This window comes from Sinohyriopsis cumingii, chromosome 4 (assembly GCF_028554795.1).
Source record: "Sinohyriopsis cumingii isolate HCF-2022 chromosome 4, ASM2855479v2, whole genome shotgun sequence".
Taxonomy (NCBI): domain Eukaryota; kingdom Metazoa; phylum Mollusca; class Bivalvia; order Unionida; family Unionidae; genus Sinohyriopsis; species Sinohyriopsis cumingii.
Genome location: NC_142964.1, coordinates 125,937,836 through 125,964,562, shown reverse-complemented (window position 1 = coordinate 125,964,562; position 26,727 = coordinate 125,937,836). Strand labels below are relative to the sequence as shown.

Sequence of the window (26,727 nt, the reverse complement as noted above, 5' to 3'; positions counted from 1 at the left end):
CTAAACAGAATATCCAACACCATTTTACACTTTTTACAACTTATTCTTCAATTTGTAGCTATTACACAAAATGCTGAATGATTATGGAAGGAAGCGAGCTTGTCCAGGTTGTGTCCTATACCCTGTCAAACACATTTCATAATCTTTGAGAGTATCTATAAAGGCTAGCATAATGTCATGCTGGCTTTAGCATCTCACCTGTTGGATATTGTCGTCTTGATAATTATCAGTGGCATTAATAGCTAGTACCATATATACTTGCGTATAAGCCCGTTCATGTATAAGTCAACCCCCAAACTGAACCAGTATAAACACTAAAAAGTGCATGACTCGCGTATAAGCCAACTTACAACTCTGAGGCATCTCAAGATGCACAAGGTAAGTTCTAAATGCATTTATTTAGGCAGACTTGTATTTAAAAAAATTTACATGTATACTTATCTCGAGGTTGGCGTGCAGGATTATTAAAAAAAAATGGTATAAACATGTTTGAAAAGTAATTTAATTTCCTGTTTTCTTATTGCTTCTGCCTAATTTAGATTTGTGTATAACTTGATCGAATGATGACAAGAATTTTGCAATCGCGAGTTCCTTTAACACTACCTCTCCCTTCTGACTCGATTATTGTTTGTTTATGTATTATTGCATTGGACATTTTATATCAGATATCAATGCACCGGTAATTACGTTTTTACTTTGCTTTGAAACTGTAAATATCTGAACTCATTAAAATGTAATCCCAATATGACAACACAACGAACAAACAATATGGTTTGATTCAACGCTAGTAATTAGGCTACTTAACATATTTACATAATGGCACCACTGCATGTACATTGTAGGTTTGATTATGCGCTGAATTAAGCACATCCCTTGGAGTTGAATCATGGACACCATTGCGCTAAACTTTAATGATATCTCCAAAATACAATAATGCTTTGAAAATTATGCTAATACAGGAAAAGCTGAGTTGTAGTTTGCTTTGATGTAAGCAACCTTACACCATACCTGTCAACTTTCATGCCAGGAGGAGAAGAAGAAAAAAACTCCCGATTTTTTGGGTCGCTCCACACCTACCTCCCGATTTCATAATATTTTCCGATGTTTGCAGAGAACTCCTGATTGTTACATTATGTCTTCGATTTTCAGTTCTTCTAAACAAGAAAAGTCCTACATGTTCTTTTGTATCACCTGTGAATTATTGTTGTGACAAAATAATTATTTTAGTATAAAGAATTCGCTTCTTCACTAAATAGAATGTTAAGTTTAAACATTATTCATGTAAATTAATGATTTTTTTTATCTCTACAATAATACAGAAATAAAAAAATAAACCAGAACTAAAAAAATAAACCACAACAATAAAATTGTCCACAATTAATTTAAATCCCAAGAATGATCACCATGAATGCTGTAACTCCGTATGCTCTAGCTCCATTCCACGAAAGAAACTTACACTCGTGAACATTTTTGTACCGTATATACCAATGTTAAACTGGTATAGTTACTGGTAAAAATTCCCTCTTATCACAAGTCATTTTCAGGGTTTTAATGATTAACTGGCCTGTACTGCTGTCGCAAAACGAAAGACAAATTCGGTGACTATCAACATAGGAGACACTGCAACATCAAGCTTTCCATTGCGTGGAAAGTTATGTTTGTTCAGCTAAAACACAAAACTAAAATTGATTGATGTTGATCTTAGTTGATCTTAGTTGATCTCTATGAGAATTTTAGCCTTTATTATTACCACTCTTTGTGAACATGCAAACTATGATGGTTATGTGCCTTGTACAAATAAACGTGCATACTTTTTTAAAAATATTACCTAAATTTGTAGGATCGCTTATATCATTGAAAATGAGTAAGTCATGAGCGTGTGATTGAATGTAAATGAAACAGCTATTAAGGACTAGCTGAAATGTTATCTGGAAGAATGCAATTTGGTTGAAGCAGTGAATAAAGCAAAATCTGCATCTAATATTTTTGGGAATAAGTAAGGATTTAAGTGATGCTATGCATGCTTTGCACTGTGTAAGTTCGGTACATTATACTTCAGCATGGTCGCGAATTATGGAGTCTGTATTTACCTTTATTTAACTTTGTGTTGGAGAAATCAGAAAATATGCACATGCAAAATAATAACAGAATCAATCATAGTACTTTATAACAGTTTAATAATTGTCGGGTCACTGAAAGTTACTTTTTTTACATGCCTATATCTTAGGACACGGAAAAAATTATTGTTTCGTGTCCCGAGATTTACAGCCATTACAGTAGTCAACAAAAAGACCTAAAAACTGTCAAGTTTACACATTGGCCCGCAGATAAGCCAACCCCCTCCTTCTTCCAGGCCTTTATTTTTTCCTAAATTATTCGGCTTATACGCGAGTAAATACGGTAATTATCAGAGTGATTAAACCTGAAGTCTAAGAACACATGGCAGTAAGGATAATTGAATTAATTATCTCTTTGTATGGATTAAAGTAAGATAGTTTATCTGCATATTGTCAGTGTATTGAATTTTGAAATCAGCAAACATTTAAGAGATATCTCTCTGTAAACCCCATAATGTGGCCACTCACAAGGGTTGAATCTGACACGTTTTGAGCTGGCCAGGTTAGAGGGGTAGCAATCATGCAATCTTATATACTTTTGAACACTAACTCATCTGTGTCAAGGGATCCTGACGATATAAAGCAGGTGGTCACTATTCAAGGGGCTGTCTAAGAGGGAGACAACTGTACAAACAAAACCTTGCATCATATCTTACCCACAAACTTGCTTTTCCCCATTCACAAGTATAACTTTTTAGTGAAGCTATTCACAATGATAGTTAAACTTATTCTTATGTTAAATTAATTTTTTGTCACAGTGGAACATAATCCATCTCCAGTGTTTGAAAGGTCAGAGAAAAGGTTCGATGGACGTGTATTGGATCGCTGGTACTTGCCAGGAGGCAATACAACTTTGACAAACTTGATAGGCAAACTCAATGATAGGTTAGTATTGTATGCATGTATTCTGTAAATTGGACGTTATTAATGTACTTTTTTAAAGACTTTTCATCACAGTTATAACAATTCGTCTAATCTTTCTAATACAAGGTATTGGATTGATGAAAAAAATAGAAAAACTGCAGTGGTATGTTGTCATAAATCTCCATGCGCATAACTGCATATTCCTACCAGCCCATCCCACCACACTGCACCTCTGGCAGCGGTAAATTGGTCATAATGCAAAATCCATCACATATACAATGCGTCCTACTTCTGAAACTGCATATATGAAGTTTGGGTTAGAAAAATCCAAATATTTGATTGTAAATGAAATTTTGGAACATTTAACCTGTCATCTCCTGCCAAGTACCCCAGTCCCAGGATCCAGTAATGACTCTCCTCCATGGCCAGTTGCCAGGGTTTTATTACATATTTTTGCATCCCCCCCCCAACACACAGACACACAAACACTCGATCATTGATTTTGGGGTTTTAGCTGCAAAATTTATAACATGTATGATATACAAATTTTGTAAAAAGAAAATATTAAAAAATGTTATTGTAATTGCATTTGTTTACATTTGGCCATAGACCCTTTTCCCATGGACTCCATGGTAGAGGCTAAAAAATCATAACCCTCTTGCAGATAAAAACTATATAGCCAGTCTGGTGAATTTCTTATGTACAGGTGAACAGACAGACATAAGAATTTCCCAGATGGGAGGGTTTTCCACCTGAGTTTAGGGGTATTTCTGGTCATTGCTGTCACTCACTGAAATCTTTAATGTTTTTAAAATTATTATTGACAACAAAAAAATTCACTTGCTTCCATTTGTATTTATAGTAATATGGCATCACCTGACTGAACTGCTTTTAGCAGGGCAAGACAATTTAGCGGCTAATTTCAAGCATCATAAAACAATTAGCACCTCTTTGATTCTGTCAGCAGGGATGGTTTGTTTCAGTGTTTGAAGTTTTTGACATGTAATTTACTATGTGTGATCGGAAGTAATTCTGAAATGATTAAAGAGATTAATTGATTATGGCTGGATTATCATTAAGGATGATTTTAAAATATGCTACAGAAGCAACAATGTGCATGTGTGTGATTTGGGTTTTTAACATAGTTTTAAAAATATTTCAGTCATATCACTATGATATTTACATGTGGCAGTTTATAGTGATGTCTAGCACTGGGGCATCATGCCGCAGACATGTAGCATGATGTCCCACCCAGTCACATTATCCTGACACCAGGCCGACCAGTCCTCCTTACACTAACCTCTTAATGATGAGCACCTAGCAAGGCAGCTGTTAGTACCATTTTTATAAGTCTGTGGTTTGACTCGGGGGTGGGTGGGTGTCTAACCCATGACCTCATGCATCTGAGGCGGACACTCTAACCACTTATGCCACCAGAGCGGTTGGCAAGAATGACATAATGTGTCATGCATCATATTAAAGCATATATAACATGACAATAGTCACTGAAATCCATGTACATTGGAATCTGCCTCAAATGTAATAAAGATACATATGCTGAGACATGTATGCCAGCATTATAAATGAACACAATCTCCTGTTCACAATAGCAGATCATTTTTCAGACCTAGTGAAAGTAACATTCCTGACATTGAAATTGCAGAAAAGTTCACATAGAAATGGACAGAATCTGCTTACATAGTGATGTAAGCTTTGAGTCCTAACTGGGACTAGAAAGCCTAAAGACATGCAAGCTTTGAGTCCTCACTGGGACTAGAAAGCCTAAAGTCATGCAAGCTTTGAGTCCTCATTGGGACTAGAAAGCCTAAAGTCATGCAAGCTTTGAGTCCTCATTGGGACTAGAAAGTCTAAAGTCATGCAAGCTTTGAGTCCTCATTGGGACTAGAAAGCCTAAAGTCATGTTTCACAATTAAAAATTTGACGTTCTCATTGAAAATCCTCCCTTTTGAAGTCAAAACTCCTGACCAAATTTTGCAAACCTCCAAATTTGTCCTAAACTGATTTCTTTGATTTGTAACAAGTACACAGATAGTGTATCACAATATCCCTGCTGCTTTGTTATAAGTGCAAGGATACAAATAGAAGATTAACTTAGTTACATTATATTCCCTCAGATTATTATGTAAACAGATCTCAGTGAAAGCATTTGATTGGATATTTGCATGTCTGATTGTCTGAATATACAATCCTCAGCTAACTGGATATTTGCAGGTCTGATTGTCTGAATATACAGGCCTCAGCTAATTGGATATTGCATGTCTGATTGTCTGAATATACAGGCCTCAGCTAATTGGATATTTGCATGTCTGATTATCTGAATATACAGGCCTCAGCTAATTGGATATTTGCATGTCTGATTGAATATACAGGCCTCAGCTAATTGGATATTTGCATGTCTGATTATCTGAATATACAGGCCTCAGCTAATTGGATATTGCATGTCTGATTGTCTGAATATACAGGCCTCAGCTAATTGGATATTTGCATGTCTGATTGTCTGAATATACAGGCCTCAGCTAATTGGATATTTGCATGTCTGATTGAATATACAGGCCTCAGCTGATCCTGACATAACATCTGAATATGCAGCTGAGTGGTTTCAAAACATTGTCTTTTAATTGATAGTTTTCTCTGTACCATATGTACTTGCTAATAAGTCAAGTCAAAATACAAACAATAAAGATCCTGATCTGCTGTCACATAATGTGCCTGCAGATCAAGGTCATGTTGTTTGTTTTACTGATTACTCCAAACCAACTGCACAGAAACAGATCTTCTGGCACGTTATGCATTGGCAGGTCTGGATTTGTGCAGTTTCCATTTGGACTTGCCTTACAAGTCAGAATATATGGTGTATTTTTGTATTTAAAATAAGGCCTAGAAGGTGTGATATTTTCTGGTTCTTGTTGGCCCTTAAAATAATAGTCACAGCCTTTCCACTTAGCATACATGGTACTCGGGAAAAGCAGCATTAAAAAAAAAAGAAAGCGTTGTACCATATAACACTTAATCACCAGAGATAGTAATTGTGAATGTTTTGTCTCATCTAATGGCAACTGCTCATCTTTGAATTCATCTTCCCAGTGTTCAGAGTATGAAATAAGTCTTGAATTCATGTTCCCTATGTACACAGAACACTTGTGTAATAGTCTTTGAACTCACTTTACCCATGTACAGAGTACATTTGTGAAATAGTCTTTGAATTCAATTTACCGATGTACAGCATACACTTGTGTAATAGTTTTTTTAATTCACTTTACTAATGTGCAGAATACATGCATGAAATGCTCTTAAAATTCACCTTCCCCATGCACAGAGTACATGTAGTCTTTTAATTCACAGTCCTTATGTACAGAGCTTAGTGTGTATGAAATAGTCACAGTCCTTATGTTCAGAGTTTAATCTGTATGAAATAGTAACAGTCCTTTTGTACAGAGTTTAGTCTGTATGAAATAATTAGTCTTTATGTGCTGAGTGTAGTCTGTATGAAATAGTCACAGTCCTTACGTACAGAGTTTAGTCTGTATGAAATAGTCACAGTCCTTACGTACAGAGTTTAGTCTGTATGAAATAGTCACAGTCCTTACGTACAGAGTGTAGTCTGTATGAAATAGTCACAGTCCTTACGTACAGAGTTTAGTCTGTATGAAATAATTACAGTCTTTATGTGCTGAGTTTACTCTGTGGTCACAGTCCTTATGGGCAGAGTTTAGTCTGTAAGAAATAGTCATAGTCCTTAAGTGCAGATTTTGGTCTGTATGAAATAGTCACAGACCATATCTACAGAGTTTAGTCTGTATGAAGTAGTCAAAGTCCTTATGTGCAGAGTTTAATCTGTATGAAATGGTCACAGTCCTTATATACAGAGTTTAGTCTTTATGAAATAATCAGTCCTTATGTGTAGAGTTTAGTCTGTATGAAATAGTCACAGTCCTTATGTGCAGAGTTTAGTCTGTATGAAATAGACACAGTCCATATGTACAGAGCTTAGTCTGTATGAAATAATCAGTCCTTATGTACAGAGTTTAGTCTTATGTACAGAGCTTAATCTGTATGAAATGGTAACAGTCCTTATGTACAGAGTTCAGTCTGTATGAAATAGTCACAGTCCTTACGTGCAGAGTTTAGTCTGTGTGAAATAGTCACAGACCATATCTACAGAGTTTAATCTGTATGAAATAATCAGTCCTTATGTACAGAGTTTAGTCTGTATGAAATGGTCACAGTCCTTATATACAGAGTTTAGTCTGTATGAAATAACCAGTCCTTATGTTCAGAGTTTAGTCTGTATGAAATAGTCAGTCCTTATGTACAGAGTGTATGAAATAGACACAGTCCTTATATACAGAGTTTAGTCTGTATGAAATAATCAGTCTTTATGTTCAGAGTTTGGTCTGTATGAAATAGTCACAGTCCTTATATACAGAGTTTAGTCTGTATGAAATAACCAGTCCTTATGTTCAGAGTTTAGTCTGTTTGAAATAGTCACATACCATATCTACAGAGTTTAGTCTGTATGAAATGGTCACATACCTTATATACAGAGTTTAGTCTGTATGAAATAACCTGTCCTTATGTTCAGAGTGTAGTCTGTATGAAATAATCAGTCCTTATGTTCAGAGTTTAGTCTGTATGAAATAGTCACAGACCATATCTACAGAGTTTAGTCAGTATGAAATAGTCACAGTCCTTATATACAGAGTTTAGTCTGTATGAAATAACCTGTCCTTATGTTCAGAGTTCAGTCTGTATGAAATAATCAGTCCTTATGTTCAGAGTTTAGTCTGTATGAAATAGTCACATACCATATCTACAGAGTTTAGTTTGTATGAAATGGTCAGTCATTATGTACGGAGTTTAGTCAGTATGAAATAACACTGGACAACAAATTTTTACAAAAGTCATGTTACTGAAATAAAATTAGTCAATTCTTATCAATTTTTATGTGCTGAACACGAATATGACAGTCAAATTGCAAAATTGGCTCTAGTTTTTTTGTAATCTGCAAGAAATTAATGTTTACATAACGAAATGCATTCCAATAGTAAAAGGTCAACTGTAATAGCCTACCTATAAAAAATCAAGTCATTGACTACATCTTAGATTTCTTCGCCTGTCTCTTGTACAGCTGTTCGGGAGCATCTCTGAGGAGTGTCCAGCAGTAGTCAGCCAGCATTGTAGTGGACCATTTTCCCTGGTATCTTTGTTCCATTGTTGCGATATCTTGATGAAAACGTTCGCCGTGTTCATCACTAACAATACCACAGTTGCTAGGAAAGAAATCCAAATGGGAATGAAGGAAGTGAATCTTTAGAGACATATTGCAGCCAAGTTTCTTATACTTCATCAACATGTCTTCTACTAGTTCCTTATAGTTTTCTGCCCTAACATTTCCGAGGAAGTTTGTAGAAACTAGGCGAAAAGCATTCCATGCTTGTTTCGCGTCACCTTCCAGCAAGTTGTTGAACCGGTCATCTTTGAAAAGCTCTCGAATCTGAGGACCCACAAAAACTCCCTCTTTAATCTTTGCTTCGCTGAGTCGAGGGAATTTTTCATGCAGGTATCGGAATGCTGGCAAAGTCCGGTCAATGGCTTTCACGAAGTTCTTCATCAAACCTAGTTTGATGTGAAGGGGTGGTAGCAAGATTTTCTGAGCCTCAACCAGAGCTGGGTGTTGGATATTCTTCTCTCCAATGGCTACATTCTGCCTGTGAGTCCATTCCTTCCTCATGTAGTGCATTTCCTTTGCTCGGCTATCCCACTCGCATAAGAAACACATGTATTTTGTATATCCTTGCTGCAGTCCCATTAAAAGGGCAACTACCTTCAAATCACCACAGAGGTGCCAGCTGTACTTGTTATACTCAATGGAATTCAGTAGCTGCCTTAAGTTATTGTATGTCTCTTTCATGTGGACAGCATACGCTACTGGAATAGATGGAAGAATGTTTCCATTGTGCAAAAGCACAGCCTTGAGACTCAGTTTCGAAGAGTCCACAAATAGTCTCCATTCTTGTGGGTCATGAGTGATTTTTAAAGCATTCATGAGGCCCTCAATATCGGAACAGAATATCAGATTACTTTCCTTTCTGAAGAAAGGCTCCAATTGCTGGTGGCGCTTTCGATATGCAGTAATTGTGACATCTTCTTCTAGAAGATTCCATTGTTGGAGTCTTGATCCTAGCAATTCTGCCTTGTTCTTTGATAAGTCCAAATCACGAATCAGGTCATTTAGTTCTTCCTGTGTTATTCTGTGTGGGGTTGATGATGCACCACAGTGAAAATCTGGATCACTGCATGCTGATGGACCAGGAGAAGAACAGGTCGACTCACCTTTGTCTTCGTCAGATGAATCAAGAGAATATTCTGCTGGAGGTTCTGGAATAGGAAGTCCCTCACCATGTGGAACTGGTCTCAATGCAGACGGAATGTTTGGGTAGACTATTCTCGACTTCTTTCGCTTCGTTATTCCGCCGGAAAGAGGAGGAACCAAGCAGAAGTAACAGTCATTTAGGTGGTTGCTTGGCTCTCTCCACACCATTGGGACTGCAAACGGCATTGATGACCTTTTGCAATTCAACCACTGTGAAAGCTGTGTTGTACATGTAGCACAGCATATATGCGGAGCCCAAGGCTTGTCTTGGTCACCAACCTTGCATCCGAAGTAAAGATGATATGCCTTCTTCACTTGAGAATTGATACTTTTCTTCTGGTTGACAAATGTCACTTCCCCACAAATATAGCAAAAATTGTCCGCGGTATTAACACACTTTCGAGGCATTACTGTTCTTTATTGTACGTAAATGGATAAAATAATAAGTTTTATGTAACAGTAGCTTGAACTGTCTCGCACAACGTCTAAAATATTTTAAATGCTGAACCTATCTGATTGGGCTTTATATAGTACACTGCTTACGTCAGCTTCAGCAGCCGCCTGGCATTAGTATAATAGGCCTACACATGTATAGTACACTGCTGACGTCAACTTACTTCAGCAGCCGCATGGCATTAGTATTGCATTGCATCAGAAAATGATGCAATCAACTGTGGATGATGTGAGCATGATGGTATTATGCAATGTTACATCATTATTCCGGATGTTGCTGCAGTCCTACTGGAGAAATTTACACAGTGAAACATAGAAAATGAGGTATATGAATATCTTCAAAACGAGAGCCAATACAAATTTTTCACGGTTATATTCGTGTTCGGCACACCAAAATACTACAGATTAGGGCCTTTTCAAGTCAGTAATGATTTCACTGTTGACCAGTGTAATCAGTCCTTATGTTCAGAGTTTAGTCTGTATGAAATAACCTGCCCTTATGTTCAGTTTAGTCTGTATGAAATAATCAGTTCTTATGTGCAGAGTTTAGTCTGTATGAAATAGTCACAGTCCTTATGTATAGAGTTTAGTCTGTATGAAATGGTCACAGTCCTTATGTAGAGAGTTTAGTCTGTATGAAATAGACACAGTCCTTATATACAAAGTTTAGTTTGTATGAAATAGTCACAGACCTTATGTGCAGAGTTTATAGTCTGAATAGATATCTCCGTTTGTTTGTACTCCTTACCGATTTCAATAATGAAAACGTTTGATGTGATAAAAGATGCACAGAACTAAGTCTATTGAATCATTAATTTATAATTTTTAACCTGACTGTGACCAGAATGGCACAAATACTGACATCCCCAGCACCTTTCATGCTTAAGAGACTTTCCATACAAACACGGGGGGTACAAACAAACGGGGAGGTATATTAAAACTATAGTCTGTATGAAATAGTCACAGTGCTTATGTCAGAGTTTAGTCTGTAGTCACAGTCCTTATGTGCAGAGTTTAGTCTGTATGAAATAGTCACAGTGCTTATGTCAGAGTTTAGTCTGTAGTCACAGTCCTTATGTGCAGAGTTTAGTCTGTATGAAATAGTCACAGTGCTTATGTCAGAGTTTAGTCTGTAGTCACAGTCCTTATGTGCAGAGTTTAGTCTGTATGAAATAGTCATAGTCCTTATGTACAGAGTTTAATCTGTATGAAATAGTCTTAAGTAATAGCACTTAAGAGATATTAATTTCATTTAATGTACTACTGGTATATTGCAATGGTTCAGTATCAATTTTGATGAACCTGATGATTTTGTATAATAAACTTTTTAATATTAATACAGTGGAACCCATACAATCAACTGGAAAACAATTGCTAAGATATTATTTATCAACTTATATTTTATAGAAAAATTCTTTCATACAGCTATAAATATTTTCAAATGAATTTCAGTTTTATATCAGTAAAAAAAATAGTCTAACTTGAATTGATTCACCAACAGAATTTCAACTTGGGGGTGGGGTGGAATTTGCCTCCTTACCCTACAGCAGGACCATTTGCCCCCTTGACCACTAGTGGAAGGTTCTTGCACCACACACCCCCACTTTCACTATGTACAAAATAGTCTTTGAATTCACCTCTCCAATGTACCGAGTACCTGTGAGAAATAATCCTTGAATTCACCTACTCATGAACAGGGTGCATGTTTTTAAATAGTCACTGAACTCACCTTTTCCATGAACAGATAACATATATGAAATAGTCTTTGAAATTACCTTGTCCATGCAGAGTATCTTCATCTACAAAACAGTCTTTGAATTCACCTTCTCTATGAACAGAGGACATCCATGACATAGTCTTTGAATTCATCTTCTCCATGCAGAGTATATCCATGAAGTAGTCATTGAATACACCTTCTCCATACATAGAGTACATCCCTGATATAGTCTTTGAATTCACCTTCTCCATGCAGAGAGTACAGCCATGAAATAGTCTCTGAATTCACCTTCTCCATGCACTGATTACAATGATGACAGTCTTTGAATTCACCTTCCTGCTGTAATGAGTACATGTTAGAAATTCTTTTCATAAAATTTAAATCTGTGTTAGAATATATGACAAGTTCAAATGCCCCAAAACTGCAGATTTGCTCTTTTTTAATGAGATGATGTAGGTAAAGCATATAAACTACTTCAAAGGTTGTTCATGTATTTATTTGCATATTGTTGTTTCAGTTCCTTTGCTTGTACAACCTTACTATCTTGGATTTGTTCAGAGTGACTGTTGTTATACATGGATTGATGTGTTGATCTTCTGTTCGAATCTGACCAAGTATTTGTAGATAGGTACTGTGCTAGATAGTGATTTTGTAGATATTATTTTCTAACACCACTGCCAAGTTGGTGTTTGTATCAAAACAGTAATCTTTATCGTTTGTACTTGCAGATTTTATCCTAAACCAATTGAAGCAAGAGTACACACTAATCAATTGAACACACATGTATGAATCATTATCACCAATTTTTATTATCATATTCAGAGTTTCATTAATTTTAATATTTTATAAAGGATCAGCCAGTTGAACTTTTTGAGTGAGGAGGAAGTGGTTACACTGCAGCAGCTACAGAAGATATATAGACAAGAGAAAAAACCTCCAGGGCTGAGGGACAGCAGTGTAGGGCCAGAAGGAAATACCAGTCTGCATGGTATGACCACAATACAGGGACATAATAATGTAGGGCCAGAAGGAAATACCAGTCTGCATGGTATGACCACAATACAGGGACATAATAATATGGAGCCAGATGGAAATACAGTGTTCTGAATAACTCATTATAACAATATATGCATGTGTAGCAGATTGTTTACTTATGTTTATCTATCCATAACACCCCATGGATAGACATTGAATATAGGAATGAAGAGAACAGTCCCAATTTCTCGAATGAGTTTGTGATGTCATTAAAGTTGGTGGGTTCTACATTGTCTTTCTTAACACATATGCAGCATTTGCAGTTGCTCTTCTGTGAATAGCCAAGTTAATTCATAACTTCTTAAAGATCCTTTCATAAGCAAGTGTATGCTGAAAAATTGGTGTTGACTTTTGTTTTTGATACTGAAATATTAGAATGCACATTAAGTGTTGTATCCAAGAGATAAAATGCTCTATCCAAGTCATCAAATGCTTTATCCAAGAGATAAAATGCTGAGCTTTCTGGAAAAGTTCAAAATTGAAAAGGTCCAACAACATATTTGTTAAAAGATGTGAGCCTAATACACCACTTCCTTGATAACTCGCGCCCTGATAACTTGTGAACTCACTTATAACACTGCATCAGGCGTGGATCCCATTTTTAAAAACTAGAATTTAAAAAAAAGAAAGACCTATATTTGTTAAACTTCAGGAAAATCGTTATCAATATTGTTAAATGAAACTTTGAAATATTACTTTTATTATCATCTAAAATGGTATATAGAGGCTGGAAATTTGAATCAACATTATGAAATTGTCATCATTTAATAAGAAGTCATAATTTGTTTGCATTTTCTTTCCAAATGAAATTCTTAGTTTACCGTTAATATTTCTGTAAATAATGATATTCAACGAAATTTTGATCAATGAAAATATCACTTGCTCCTACTGGAAGCAGTACTGTAATAAACAAAAACAAGTTAAATAAGTTTTTTTTAACAAGTGAAATTTGTATTTTAGTTATAGCATTTAGTTAGGTTTAAGTTTAATGATTATAACTGCAATATATTCTTTTGTATTCAAACATAAAATGTGTCAATCTACAGCCATGTCCGTAAGTGTTTCTGAGAGAACCTAAATAAGTGTCGATCGTATATTGATAGCTGACCTGTGGAAGTATTTGTTGTATTGTTGCACTGAATTAAAAGATGGCTTCATTTCTATTATCTCGTTAAGTACGTCTTTTGTCTCAAATAAAGGATGTGGAATAAAAGAAATGTTAAAAGGCATGCAAGTCCTATATGCGTAAGATCTAGCAGCCCCGGTCATATGTCAGGTGAACTCATTTCATTTGATCAGTTGAACACTGTTATAAATATGATTTTGTACTTAATATAATTAGACTACCTTAAATTAAGCTACTCAGTCATAAATGTGCTCAAATACAGCAAGGTAACCAAGTGAAATGCATACTTTGTGAAATAAAGGGCTTTGTTTCAAAGATATAGATCATTGTAGAGAAACGAGTTTTGAGAAATCCCAAATTTGTACTAAGAGATATCCTCAGAGATGAGAAATTTCACTATTACTTGCAATGAAATCATGGCATCAATATTTTACTAACTGAAAAGTTCAAAGATTTAGATTGACATAGACATTGTTACATGAAATAAATGTCGCAAGTTTTTTTGAAGAAAAAAAATCTTGTTTGGTGGTGTATCAATGGTTCCCTGCATTGTTGAACTTCGAGCTCTGCTCTTGCATAATAAGCAGGAAACCAGACTAATCAACAACCACAAAATTCAGTGATGTAATACACAAATGTTTTTGTGTACACATGAAAGTTCTTGAAACCAGTTCAGATGTTCAGCATATTGAAAATAAATGTAATTTACACAGGAGAACGAACAACTTCATTAGAAAATGTGCTTTATGGACAGTCATTCTCAAAGCGAGTATAAAACGAGTATTGTTTCATTTAACAGCAGCCCAGTTTCTTGCCCCCCTTCTCCGCAGTTTTGTCAGTGGAAAATGCACTTTTATTTTTCTGAGGTCCCTTGGTAACTTGTGCCCCTGTTTATAGTGCGGTCTGTGTTTTTTGTTATCGAGGAAGAGGTCTACTTTGAAGAGCCAGGTCTAAAATAATCTAGTCAGTAATGAACTGATGGTCATGGAATCAGAAACTATGATTAATCTCAACCATTTTTTTTAGCAGATACTGAGATCTAATACCTTTTTTTTGATAAGGATTAAATGATTGAGTCTTGTGTTAATTTTTCTAGAGACATGTCTTTGACTAGCACTTAATCAAGTCTTGTGTTTACATTTCAGGAGACGCCTCCTTGACTGGCACACAGATAGAATCCATGAATGAGTCAGCATTGGCTGCACCAGGTACCAATACTACATCACGCAGGTCCAGTCAAGCTGCCAAAACTCGTGGCAAGATGATAGTCTCCATCAGTAAAGAAGTAGTTAAAGATAAGGACCAAGTTTTGAAAGAAGCCAGGGAAACAAGAAAAAAGTCTGACAGGCTCTCACTGGATGATAAAGTGTGTATGTTAGGTAAGAAAATGTGTGGATTTCAATTCCTTAAAAGTTAATGTGTCTGCTACAAATCAAATACAGGACATGGTTGCAGCCACCTGGATGTATGTGAACTCATAATGTCACTTGCGAGTATCATGGCATAACATGGAACATTTTAACAAGGTCATAACACGTTTATACTCAGAAATTTTTCCATGAATTTCCTTTTATTTTCCAATACTAAAATTCATCACTCCCTCAATAACTCGCACCTTGATAACTCACAAACCTGCTTATAATGCGAGGGCAGGAATGGATGCCTATTTTGTTCTAGAAAATGCTAAAGGAATTGACCCTCATTGTTTTAATGTGAAGAAAATCGCCATCAAAATTGGTAAATGAAAGCCTAATATGTTGCTTTTCTTATCGATGAAAATATTCAGTGTCTGGAAATTTGAATCTACTAATGAAATTATCTACTTATAATAAGAAGTTCAATACTTTGTTCCATTTTTTCTACACTAAAAATGTTCAGTACACTAAAAATTAACAATCTTTGATAAAAATTTCAGTCAGTACAAATGTAATTGATTCCTACCATTGGAAAATTCGAAAATAAATAGGTTTGAAATTAAGGTATGATTGCCTGGACTTATATTTAAACAGCAGTGTCGATCCCTTCTGGCTGTAGAGTATGTAATCCAATAAAGTTCTCTATCTTCCCAATAAATGGTTTCTGTTATCTGATATTTAACACAGTTTATACTGTTTCAGATAAAGTGTTCAAACACTAGGGAATCCTTTTGGTTGGGGATATCCTCCAGATGTTCTTTAATTCTTACATGGAATTCCCTTTTAGTTTCATCTAGGTATTGTTAATTTATGTAAAGTGACCAGAATTACAGCTCTACCAGCTGCACCTAGGGGTATGTAAAATCCTCACTGATAAGACACAGTGATTGGTTTAATCAACCAGATAATTTCCTTCTGATGAGTTACAAAGATAATAAAACCAGTCAGGGACTGGGTGTGATTGGACCACCACAGCAGATGGGAGGGAATGCTTCCACATCCCATCAATTATCATCTTCCTGTGAAATGAAATTAATTTTGTCAAGTTAAATTGGTGTTTTAGTCATTTATTTTAATTTGGTTTCAGTGTAATTATCATAATTGTGATGTGCCTTCTTGTATTCAGATGTGAAAAATGTCACTCTACTGTCACAGCTATTTCAGTGAGAACCTAATTAACTGCTGACTGTTTTGATCTCTGATTTGAGGATGTATTTTGATGTATTGTTACACTTAATTAAAAGCAGACCTGCTTTGTATTATCATGTTAATTATGTCTTTTGTTTAAAGTTAAGAGGAATGCAAAACCTGTCTGCATAGAAGCTAGTTGTATAGGTCATGTGTAAGGTAAATTCTTTTCAGTAGACCACTATAACTCTGTAACAATAAAACTATCTTATAATATCCTAGTCATTCACAAATGTGATCAAAGATAGAAGGCAATCAGGCGAGAAGAATACCCAGTGAATTCTAAGCTTTGTTCAGATACAGTTCATTATGAAAAAGCAAGTTCCAAAATTTGTAGTGAACTTAAAAGTATTGAATTAGCAGTAAGAGGTATGCTAAAAGATGAGCAGAAGATTCACTATTACTTGCAATGAAATCATTGCATCAGTATTTCACTAAGAAAAGAGTTTTTTAAAAAATCAATTTTACTTGAAATGGATGTCTGTTTTTTTAACAGTCGAGTTTTTGTTGTTGCACAAACAGCAGTGACACAATGTTTTGCAGGTACACAATGAGACACACATATACATCATGTGTTTTAGTACCTTGGAGTTGTTTTTCATGATCTTTCTGAGATCAGTTCTCTTGGAAATAAAGGTAATTTATACCAGAAAGGAAATAATTTCATTAGAAAAGCTGATTATTGACTATTATACCCAACATGGTTATAAAATGAGTATTCAGCCAATAAACAGTGCCACTAACCCAACCCCCCCGTCTTCTCGATAACTCATGCCCTGTCTTATAGTCTATGTTTTTGGACCCCATTGTGTAGAAGTTATCAAGGGAGAGGTGTGTAAGCAGAACTTAACATTTTTTCGCCAATCATAATGGAATGTTCACACCTCAGAAGTGTTCCAGTCACATAATATGGAAGAATCCTTAGTTCAGATGTCAGACTGGAGATTATAAACAGTCCCAGCTGGACAATATTCAAATTTTATTAAAACCAAAAAATTATGCTCCCATTTAGATTTTCATCCAATAAAACTTGACTGTTAAATTACAGCAGTTTTTTTTCTTCTTCAGATTTTGAATCCGAGGAGAAACTCTTGAGCTACATCCATGACGTATATAAGACAGTCCTTGAGGAGGAAACAACTGGGATGTATCACTCTATACAGAAGATTGTTAACACAGTTTTCCATTTTATGAAGAAACCAGATTTCAATAATACTCAGGTATTATAGTCATCTGTTATTTTGGTTTTGGTATTTTAAACAAAAACCTTGAGAAACTTGTGAGAGGTGTCAAATTAATGGACAGCCTTTCCTCCTTGCAGTGTCATATTCCAACCTGAATTCTTTTCCTAACACAATAGATGTATAATTGACCATTTGCATATTAATAATGAGGCATGTAATGCTTACTGTTTACATGAATTTGCTAATTTGCTATTTTTCAGGAATGGGTGAAAATGTTTTTGGGAAAAAAAATGATCATCCCTGCAGCAAAGTTACGAGAAAAGTATGCAGCTCTAGGAGAAGAGAAAATCAAGGAGAAAATTAGAGAGTATGTCACCATATGTTTGTTGCAAATTTTCAGAAATTAAGTTAGTTTTTTAAAATGTTTTTAGTCATTCAGCTTCTGGTGTGGTCATCCACGTGATAATTTTAATGTTGAAGAAACTTGAAAGAATTCTGTCACAAATTGATTTAAAAAAATGTATTGTCTAGGAAATGCACCATGTATTTACTTTGAAGATGTTGGAGTTGGAAAATATCTCTTCACTAAAGAAAAAGTTTCTTTTCTTGTGTCTCAAGGTTGGTGTGTGTGACATGATGGGTTGTTATTCCGCTACTGTGGTATGTGTGTTATGGTTGGGGTGGGATGCTCCTAAGATTGTATCTAAACTATTATGGAAGTCCTACCCAGGCTCGATTTTGGTTGGAAGTTAAATTAGTGAAAGATAGATGTAAAGCTCTGAGCCCCCATCAGCAATGCCAGTTGTTAAATGATTGAATATACAAAAAAGTGTAATTCAACAAATAACAATTTAATGACAGTTCAGTAATCAAATGATTAAAATTTCCAGAGTACTCTCCTTCCGCTCGACCCTGTGATAGCTATTGCATCGTTTGATTAATAGAGATAGCTTTCCACCTGTCCTTGTATTCTACTAGTCTGTGTATTCTTCTCTCCTATTCCACCAATTCCTTCTCTTCCTCCCGACTTTCTCCAAATTCCTTTTCCTCCTCGACTTCTCTATAATTCTTCTCCTTCTCCACTTTCTCCTCCTCAACTCCTTTTCTACTTCTCCTCGACTCTCTCCACTGACTAGACTTGTTGACTCTGACTGCTCTGCTAGTCTCACATCCGTCTCCCCTCTTAGAGACTTGGGACTTGAAAGTTCTGTCCCCCCCAAAAAGCTTCTTGTGAAAACACAAGGACGGTACGATATTTTCCTTAGCCCTCTCATTTCACACTACAACCAGCCTGTCATCAGATAATGGCTATTAAATTTATTCAGTGATGCATTCATTCAATTGAAATACTCGTACATTCTTGTATGGTAAAACTACGTCGTAATAGAAGCATGGCATCAATTACTTTTCATACATACATCAATAAATTGTGTCACATCAGTACACATTCATAATCCCATTATACTAAACAATATCACAACAATCAGATACCTTTGTTTACATTACAATTCATATAAAGTACATAAATATTCAAATGCTCTGATATATCCATACATCCATATTAAATAATCTTACATACTCCAACCATTTTCCAAATTCACAATTCAAGCATGTGAATAAATGCACTAGTTTACTACAAAGTAATCTAATAGCGAATTACAAAATTAATTCTGACCACAAGATAACAATCTACATAATTCTCTACCTAATACTCAAACTCATTTCTCAAATATGCATGTAAATAAAACACTACAAAGGTAATTCTACATACTCAACGATCCTATTAAGTATACATATTACACATAACTACAATTACAGTGCCACAATATACCGCAAAAACGGAGCAAATAACTTACTGACTTTTACGAAGCTTTGTCTTTCCTTAGAATCTCCTCTCCATGTTTTACCACCAAATTATGAGTGGCTTCCTTGGAGTAACCCTATATTGCTCAGCAATCTTCTTAGGTGAGACTAAATTTTCGCTTGCTAGTTAGAAGTTATAATTCGGATCAAAATTGTTATCACACTCTCTATCTCAATTCTGACTGGTTATTGCTTTGACCCAATCCAGTCAAACTTAGCAGACAATGTCCTCACTGTCTGTCCACGTGGGACGTACTTAGAACACACTCCTTTTTCCCCCTCGCAGGCTCCTCTGATCTTAGGACAAAGCTATAACACATAGGTGGGAAGTCACGCTAATGCCTGTGCCGATTCAAGATAATGGATCTTCTCTCTGGTCATGATAACATTGCATAAGAGATTAACTCTAACCTGTGGCAGTGTTCAGACATCAAACCATAGCTTGTAATAATACCTTAATTTATACATAACTTATGAACTGGGGCTGACAAACCTGTTTTAAGCAAATATTTTATAACATATGGTATGTTTTGTTTCACAAGGCCATGTCACCTTCAGATACATTCCCCAATCATATTAACATTAAGGATATAAGCCTGCTACCTCCCAAATCCAGCACTACTAAAAAGACAAAAATTTGTCTTTTCCATCTCACATATACAGAGGGCAATAACTCTTGCCCATTACCACTCCTTTCCATCACCAGGTCTCACTAGTTTTTAAGCTGAGCAAGATACCAGTGAGGATACAGATGTGGTGGGATGGTTGGGATGGTTTTTAAATAATTTGTTTGGGTAAGTATTCATGGAAAAAAAACATAGTTTACTTAAAACTTTGCTTTCTCCTTCAAGTATTTTCCCCGTTCATATTAACATTGTGAGAATAAGTAATAGGAGAAAGGAGTGCTCAACATCCTTGGGTTTCCTTCTAGGAAAGTAAGATTGGATTCCCTAAATGAATGATAGCCCACTCTCCTACTTAAAGCAACATAGCTAAAATGTCACATGAACCATGACCACTCTGTCAGGTTAAGAAGATGACTATTGAAATTTGATTACCATCGAAATTCACTGGTGAATCCAGTGAAGCTTAGAGGCAGTGTGGGTTTCATTTGGTCTAATGGTCATCTTGGCCATGGGACCCACCACATTCAGGTTTTGAAGCTAAATCCCCAGGATAAAAACTGCAAGTTCACCCACAGATTATTTGATGTCTCAGATCAAAACATTGTGTTTTGAATGCAGGGTTAAAAAAGATTGCTCGTATTTCCTGACCTTTAATCCTCTTGAGTTGACTCTGATCTTTGGAGAGTATATAACACACTTATGCCACAGAGATCTGGTTTGTGAGGTGATGACCAGTTTTCTCACCTTCACAGGGAGGAAAAGTGTCTTTTGTGTTTGTCACAACTTGTCTCTGTGCGCTTCAAGTAGTGCTTAAGGGTACAGATGGGATCTTGCATGACTGCTGCTCCCGTGTTTTATTAGTATTCTAAAAAAAACATTATTTCCTCAAAAATTTGCTTTCCCCAGATAAATAAAAAAAATTATAGAGCTGATGTTGAGTTAGCTTAATGTTTGTCAGAATCTGATGCTAAACGCATCAGTAAGGATGATTGCTTAAATATTATTAAGGAAACCATTTCACAGTAAAGTTTTTTTATGAAAATCCTGGCAAATGACTCATATTGTATCCATTTAACATTTTAATTGTACAGGTTAATTTGACCTTAATACATACATTACCCTTGTTTAAAATGTACATTAATTTTTTCTCATACATCATTAAACTTTAAATATTCCAGGATGCTCAGCTTGTGTGGACTGTTGAGAATATGTTTAAATGATTCTGGTACAAATAGAACACTATTATAACTCTTTCATTATTGTTTGTTTTAAAATAGATAATGAAAACACTTTTGTCATTTTTCACCCTTTTTGAGAGTCCAGATGAAACTGAATTATTACAGCTTCTTAGTAAACAGTATGTCAAATAACAAGGATCACGTTTTGTTATTTATCTGTAATAGTATATTGAAGCTCACCTCACTGTAAGGCTAAATGAGTGTATTGTGAGATCCTGCCAGCATCATCAGTTCCCATTGCTTGTTGCCACTCTAGAGGATATATTTCTGATCCAGTTTTGAAACCACTTGAATTTGGGAACATGTTATCAGACTTTTTGATTGAATTGGATAATGAGCAAGATGCATGGATATTAATTAGGTGCTCTTGCTTGTGATTAGCTGAGCTTGTTGCCTCTATTGAAACCACATTTTCGATCTAATTTTTATCAGATGTGAGTTTTGGCTTATACCATCGAGATCATGCTAATGAGTGAGATTCATGCATGCTAAATATTTATAACATCAAGATCTTAGACAGTTTTAATACTGAGTGAGACCTACTTATATTTTAATGGTGATATTGCATCTGATTGACTTTGTTTGGAAGCCACAATTCTGACCCTGTTTTGATTGAACTTGTATTGTGGGCTTGTAACTTCCAGATCTTAAATGAGTTTGATTATGATCAAAATCTACACTTTAATAAGATGATTTTGCATCTGATTAATTGATGTTTTTGTCAAAATGGTAGCTTTATTTTTGATCTTGTCTTGATCAAACTTCTGATATAGCTTTATATGATCAAGATCTCACACAAGTTCGATGAGGTTGTCTTGCATGTTATTGGCTGAGCTTGTTACACCTCAAAAGATTGTATTTTCAGATCCAGTTTTGATGAAACTTGGTAAATAGGCTTAAGTCGTCAAGAACTTGGATGAATTCATTTATGAGAAAGAGATGTGCATATTAATGAAGTGATTTTGCATCGGATTGGCTGAACGTATATCAACACTTAAGTGTCACTGATTCTGATATTTTTGCCTGAGTTGGTAAGAAAAAATGGCTTATATTGTCAAGATATATAATGGGGTTTTAATTTATTTTATGAGCAAGAACTAGGCATACTTTCTAAGTTGGCCATTACATCATCAGAATCAATCATACCAAAGACTTACAAAAATAGTACTAACAACTGCCTCACTTGGCGCTCAGCATTAAGATGTTAGTGTTAGGACTGATCGGCCTGGTGTCAGGATAGTGTGACTGGTGGGACATCATGTTATATGTCTGCGGCATGATGCCTTAGTACTAGACATCACTATAAACTGCCACACTACAGACATCGTAGCGATATGACTGAAAAATTATTAAAGCTACATTAAAAATACTAATCACACACTCAACTATTATATTTTTTGTGCATGTTTTTTTCCACCTAATTATGGCTTACACTGTTGTGGTATACATACAAATAGATAAAGATAATGCAATCAGAAGTTGTGTTTGTCATTCTTACTATCATCTCTGTAATCCCACACGTCATATAAATGTGAGAATATTCTATCATAAGAGTGCACTTGTCCATCATACACCTACATATACATTCCTGACACTATCATTATGTTCCATTTATAGTGGCTGCATATGACAAATTCCCAAGAAAATTTAATTCAGTTTGAAAACTTGTCATGCAGATTCATTATATTAGTAAAGAGAATTGGTTGTGTATCAGTCTATTCTTTAGACAAAATGGTGCATAATTTAAGTGAAACCGGCTTCATTGGTGTGCCTCTTGGATATTAAATGACTGAAAAATGTCAGAGAGTGAACATTAAAACATGTTGAATCAGTAAAATGACAGCTTTACAGATTTAAAAAAATATAAAAGTAATGTAATAGAACACTCAGGTTCAGTACATTGTCATGCTTATTGCAGAATTTGAAGAGTTTACGTCATGATCATTTAGAGAAAGCTAGACTGGTTTAAATATGTATTGTATATAGAGTATCAGGATGTTTTCTTTTTATTCTGCTACTAATCCATGTGGATTTTGCCCATTTGTAACAAGAACTTGAACCCAATTAATAGAAAAAAAATCATGTACATTTTGCATAGTTATTTGTAATTATGGCAAAGTAATATAGTTGGATTACACTTTTTATGCTCAGATTATGCTTATTTTACCACTTAGGTTACACTTCTCTGGGGGTTGACAAGTATGTGTAAGACCTGCTTAACTACACTAGAAGAATCACTGAGATACCTACTTTGTCAATTGACCCAATTGGGGGGTGCGTGGCCTGGGCCTGATGTCCCGCTTGCCAAAGGAAAGTGAAGCGTCTCTCATAGCCTCTCCTTCCCAGGTGTAGTGATCGCCGCAGGACCACTGTCTCGCTCTGCGGGGCAGGAGGTTACTTGCATATGGCCTCTCCTACACTATTGTGTCCACAGCAGAACTTCACGCAGTGCCCCCTGTTTTTAACAGAGCCTGCTCTGTGGCGCGACCGAGTACCCGGCGGTATAACTGGGTGGGCAGACTGGGCTCATTAGCCTTGGCAGGCAACCAGTCTAAGAGAAGGGAAACTCTGACCCGAAACCCGGGCAGATGAAGCTCGTTAGCCTTGTCAGGCAGTTCATCTAGGAGAAGGAAACTCTGATTCAAAACCAACCAAGTCCCATCCATTGGATTATGGCTCCACTGCCTTGTGGATATCTTCGGGAGAAGGAAAGGCTATGGGAGTAAACCCAGACAGAAAATCAGGAGTGGAGCCCCTAAGGCGGCTGGGGGTCGACTACGACCTCCTTCCAGCAGCTCCTGCATCCAAACTGGTGCCAAATGTCATGCTCAGCATTCCTTTGGACCCCACCAGCAAGGACGAGAGGGGGATCCTGACGTCTGGGCAGCCCAGGATCTCCATACTCCACGCCCAGGCTTGCGCCCTGGAGAGGACACTCCAGTCTCGCTACTGAGTGAGGAAACAACACGGAAGCTGACAGTTTACGGGTTACAAGTCCCACCCGATTGGCGTAGGGAAGGGGCGCCACGGGTCAGCTTTGACGGTGGGAGGGATCATCGTGTCCCACTGGCCAACTATCGCCCGCCTCAAGCCGGGCAGCCCCCGATCAATAAGGTGTTGACCCGCCATCGTCTGCCTGCTCCAGTGGGTGTCTGGAGCTCAGTGTGTTGTTCAGCATGACAAGCAGACGGTAATTCCACACCAGACAAAAGAAACAAGAAACCAATAAAGAAGACTCCAGCTCTTCGATTTGCAAGCTGGAATGTGCGCACCATGTGTACAGGCATCTCCGACGACCTCAGAGAAGTGGACGACACCAGAAAGACGGCCATCATCGATAGAGAACTCACCAGACTAAATATCAGCATAGCTGCCCTCCAGGAAACCAGGCTCGCCTCTAGTGGTTCCCTCAGAGAGGAAAACTACACCTTCTTCTGGAAGGGTCGAGAACCTGAGGAGCCCCGTCAGCACGGAGTGGGCTTTGCCATCAAAAACAATCTCCTGGCCTTGGTTGAACCTCCCACAGGGGGCACTGAGCGTCTCTTGTCCATCCGCCTCACCACTACTTCAGGTCCTGTCAACATCATCAGTGTCTACGCCCCAACCCTCACGTCATCAGAAGACGTGAAGGATCAGTTCTATGGGCAGCTGGACGAACAGATCAAAGGATGCCCCAAAAATGAACCACTATTCCTCCTCGGCGACTTTAATGCCAGAGTAGGTGCGGACCAGGAGTCCTGGCCTACCTGCCTCGGATATCATGGCACTGGAAAGACCAACGAAAACGGCCAGAGACTGCTGGAGCTATGCACCTACCATGGCCTGTGCATCACAAACACCTTCTTCAAGTGTAAGCCACAACACAAAGTGTCATGGAAACACCCCAGATCTCATCACTGGCACCAACTCGACTTGGCCATCACCAGGCGCTCTGCCCTTAACAGCGTCCTCTCCACCAGAACCTACCACAGTGCAGACTGTGACTCCGACCATGCCCTTGTGAGCAGCAGAGTGCGACTACAGCCACACGCGCTACACCGCTCAAAACCAAAAGGACGTCCTCGCATAAACACTGCACAGATGTCAGTCCCTGCCAAGGTGGAGGAGTATGTGTCTGCCCTGAACAAGGCTCTCCAGGACCTGCCTGAGTATGACGCTACAGCCAAGTGGAACGCCATGAAGGGTGCCATCTACAGTACAGCTATGTCAACGTTTGGCAAGAAGGAACGACCCAGCCAGGACTGGTTCAATGCACACCTATCAAGGATGGAACCACAAATCGAGGAGAAACGAAAAGCCTTCATAGCTTACAAAAAATGCCCTAATGAACGGACGCTTGCTGCTCTCAGAAGTACCCGAAGTAACACCCAACGCATTGCTAGACAGTGTGCGAACGAGTACTGGCAACAACTGTGTGAAGGAATCCAACGCAGTGCCGAGTCCGGACACTTCCAAGGCATGTACAGTGGCATCAAGAAGGCTCTAGGCCCTACAGTGAAAGGGGTCGCTCCCCTGAAATCCCTGATGGGAGAGAAGATCACAGACCGTAGGCAACAGATGGCCAGATGGGTGGAGCACTACTCAGAACTATACTCCCGAGAAACGTCAGTCACTGATGCAGCCCTCAGCAGCATAAAGAATCTGCCCACCATGGAAGAGCTCGACAAAGTGCCAACCTTAGAGGAGCTCAGCAAAGCAATCGACTGCCTTCCAAACGACAAAGCACCAGGTAGTGACAGCATCCCGCCCGAGGCTATCAAACGTGGAAAACCAGCATTGATTAAACCACTGCACGACCTACTTTGCCGCTGCTGGGAGGAAGGAGTAGTCCCCCAAGACATGCGTGATGCCACAATTGTGACCCTTTACAAAAACAAGGGCGACCGCAGTGACTGTAATAATTACAGAGGGATCTCGCTCTTGAGTATTGTTGGTAAAGTGTATGCCCGCATCATACTCAACAGGCTGCAGTTGCTGGCAGACCATGTGTACCCGGAATCACAGTGCGGCTTCAGAGCAGGCAGGTCGACGACAGACATGATCTTCTCCCTACAACAACTCCAAGAGAAGAGCAGAGAGCAAGGTCAACCACTCTACATGATGTTCATCGACCTCACCAAGGCCTTTGACTTGGTCAGCAGGAAGGGCCTTTTTGAACTTCTGAGTAAGATCGGTTGCCCCCCAAAACTCCTCAGCATGATAATCTCTTTCCATGCAGATATGAAGGGAACAGTCCTGTATGATGGATCATCTTCAACTTCCTTCCCAATTAACAGTGGTGTGAAGCAGGGCTGTGTGCTGGCACCAACACTTTTTGGGATCTTCTTCTCCCTGCTCCTGTCCTACGCCTTCGACACGTCCACGGATGGCATATATCTACACACCAGGTCTGATGGGAGGCTGTTCAACCTGGCACGACTGCGCTCAAAGACCAAAGTGAGAGCTGTACTCATCAGGGAGATGCTTTTTGCAGATGACGCAGCTCTTGTGGCCCACACCGAAGAAAC

The 26,727-nt window shown here is 37.5% G+C and overlaps 1 protein-coding gene across 1 annotated transcript in view; it reads left to right on the top strand.

The window, feature by feature from the left end:
* Window positions 1-26,727, top strand: part of LOC149802052 (uncharacterized) — a 90,661-nt gene that overhangs the window by 25,277 nt on the left and 38,657 nt on the right. Inside the window, exons 6-10 of the mRNA XM_089956884.1 lie at window positions 2,876-3,002; window positions 12,397-12,533; window positions 14,852-15,085; window positions 17,378-17,529; window positions 17,754-17,860. Coding sequence (XP_089813010.1) covers window positions 2,876-3,002; window positions 12,397-12,533; window positions 14,852-15,085; window positions 17,378-17,529; window positions 17,754-17,860 — 757 coding nt within the window. The remainder of the gene's footprint in view (window positions 1-2,875; window positions 3,003-12,396; window positions 12,534-14,851; window positions 15,086-17,377; window positions 17,530-17,753; window positions 17,861-26,727) is intronic.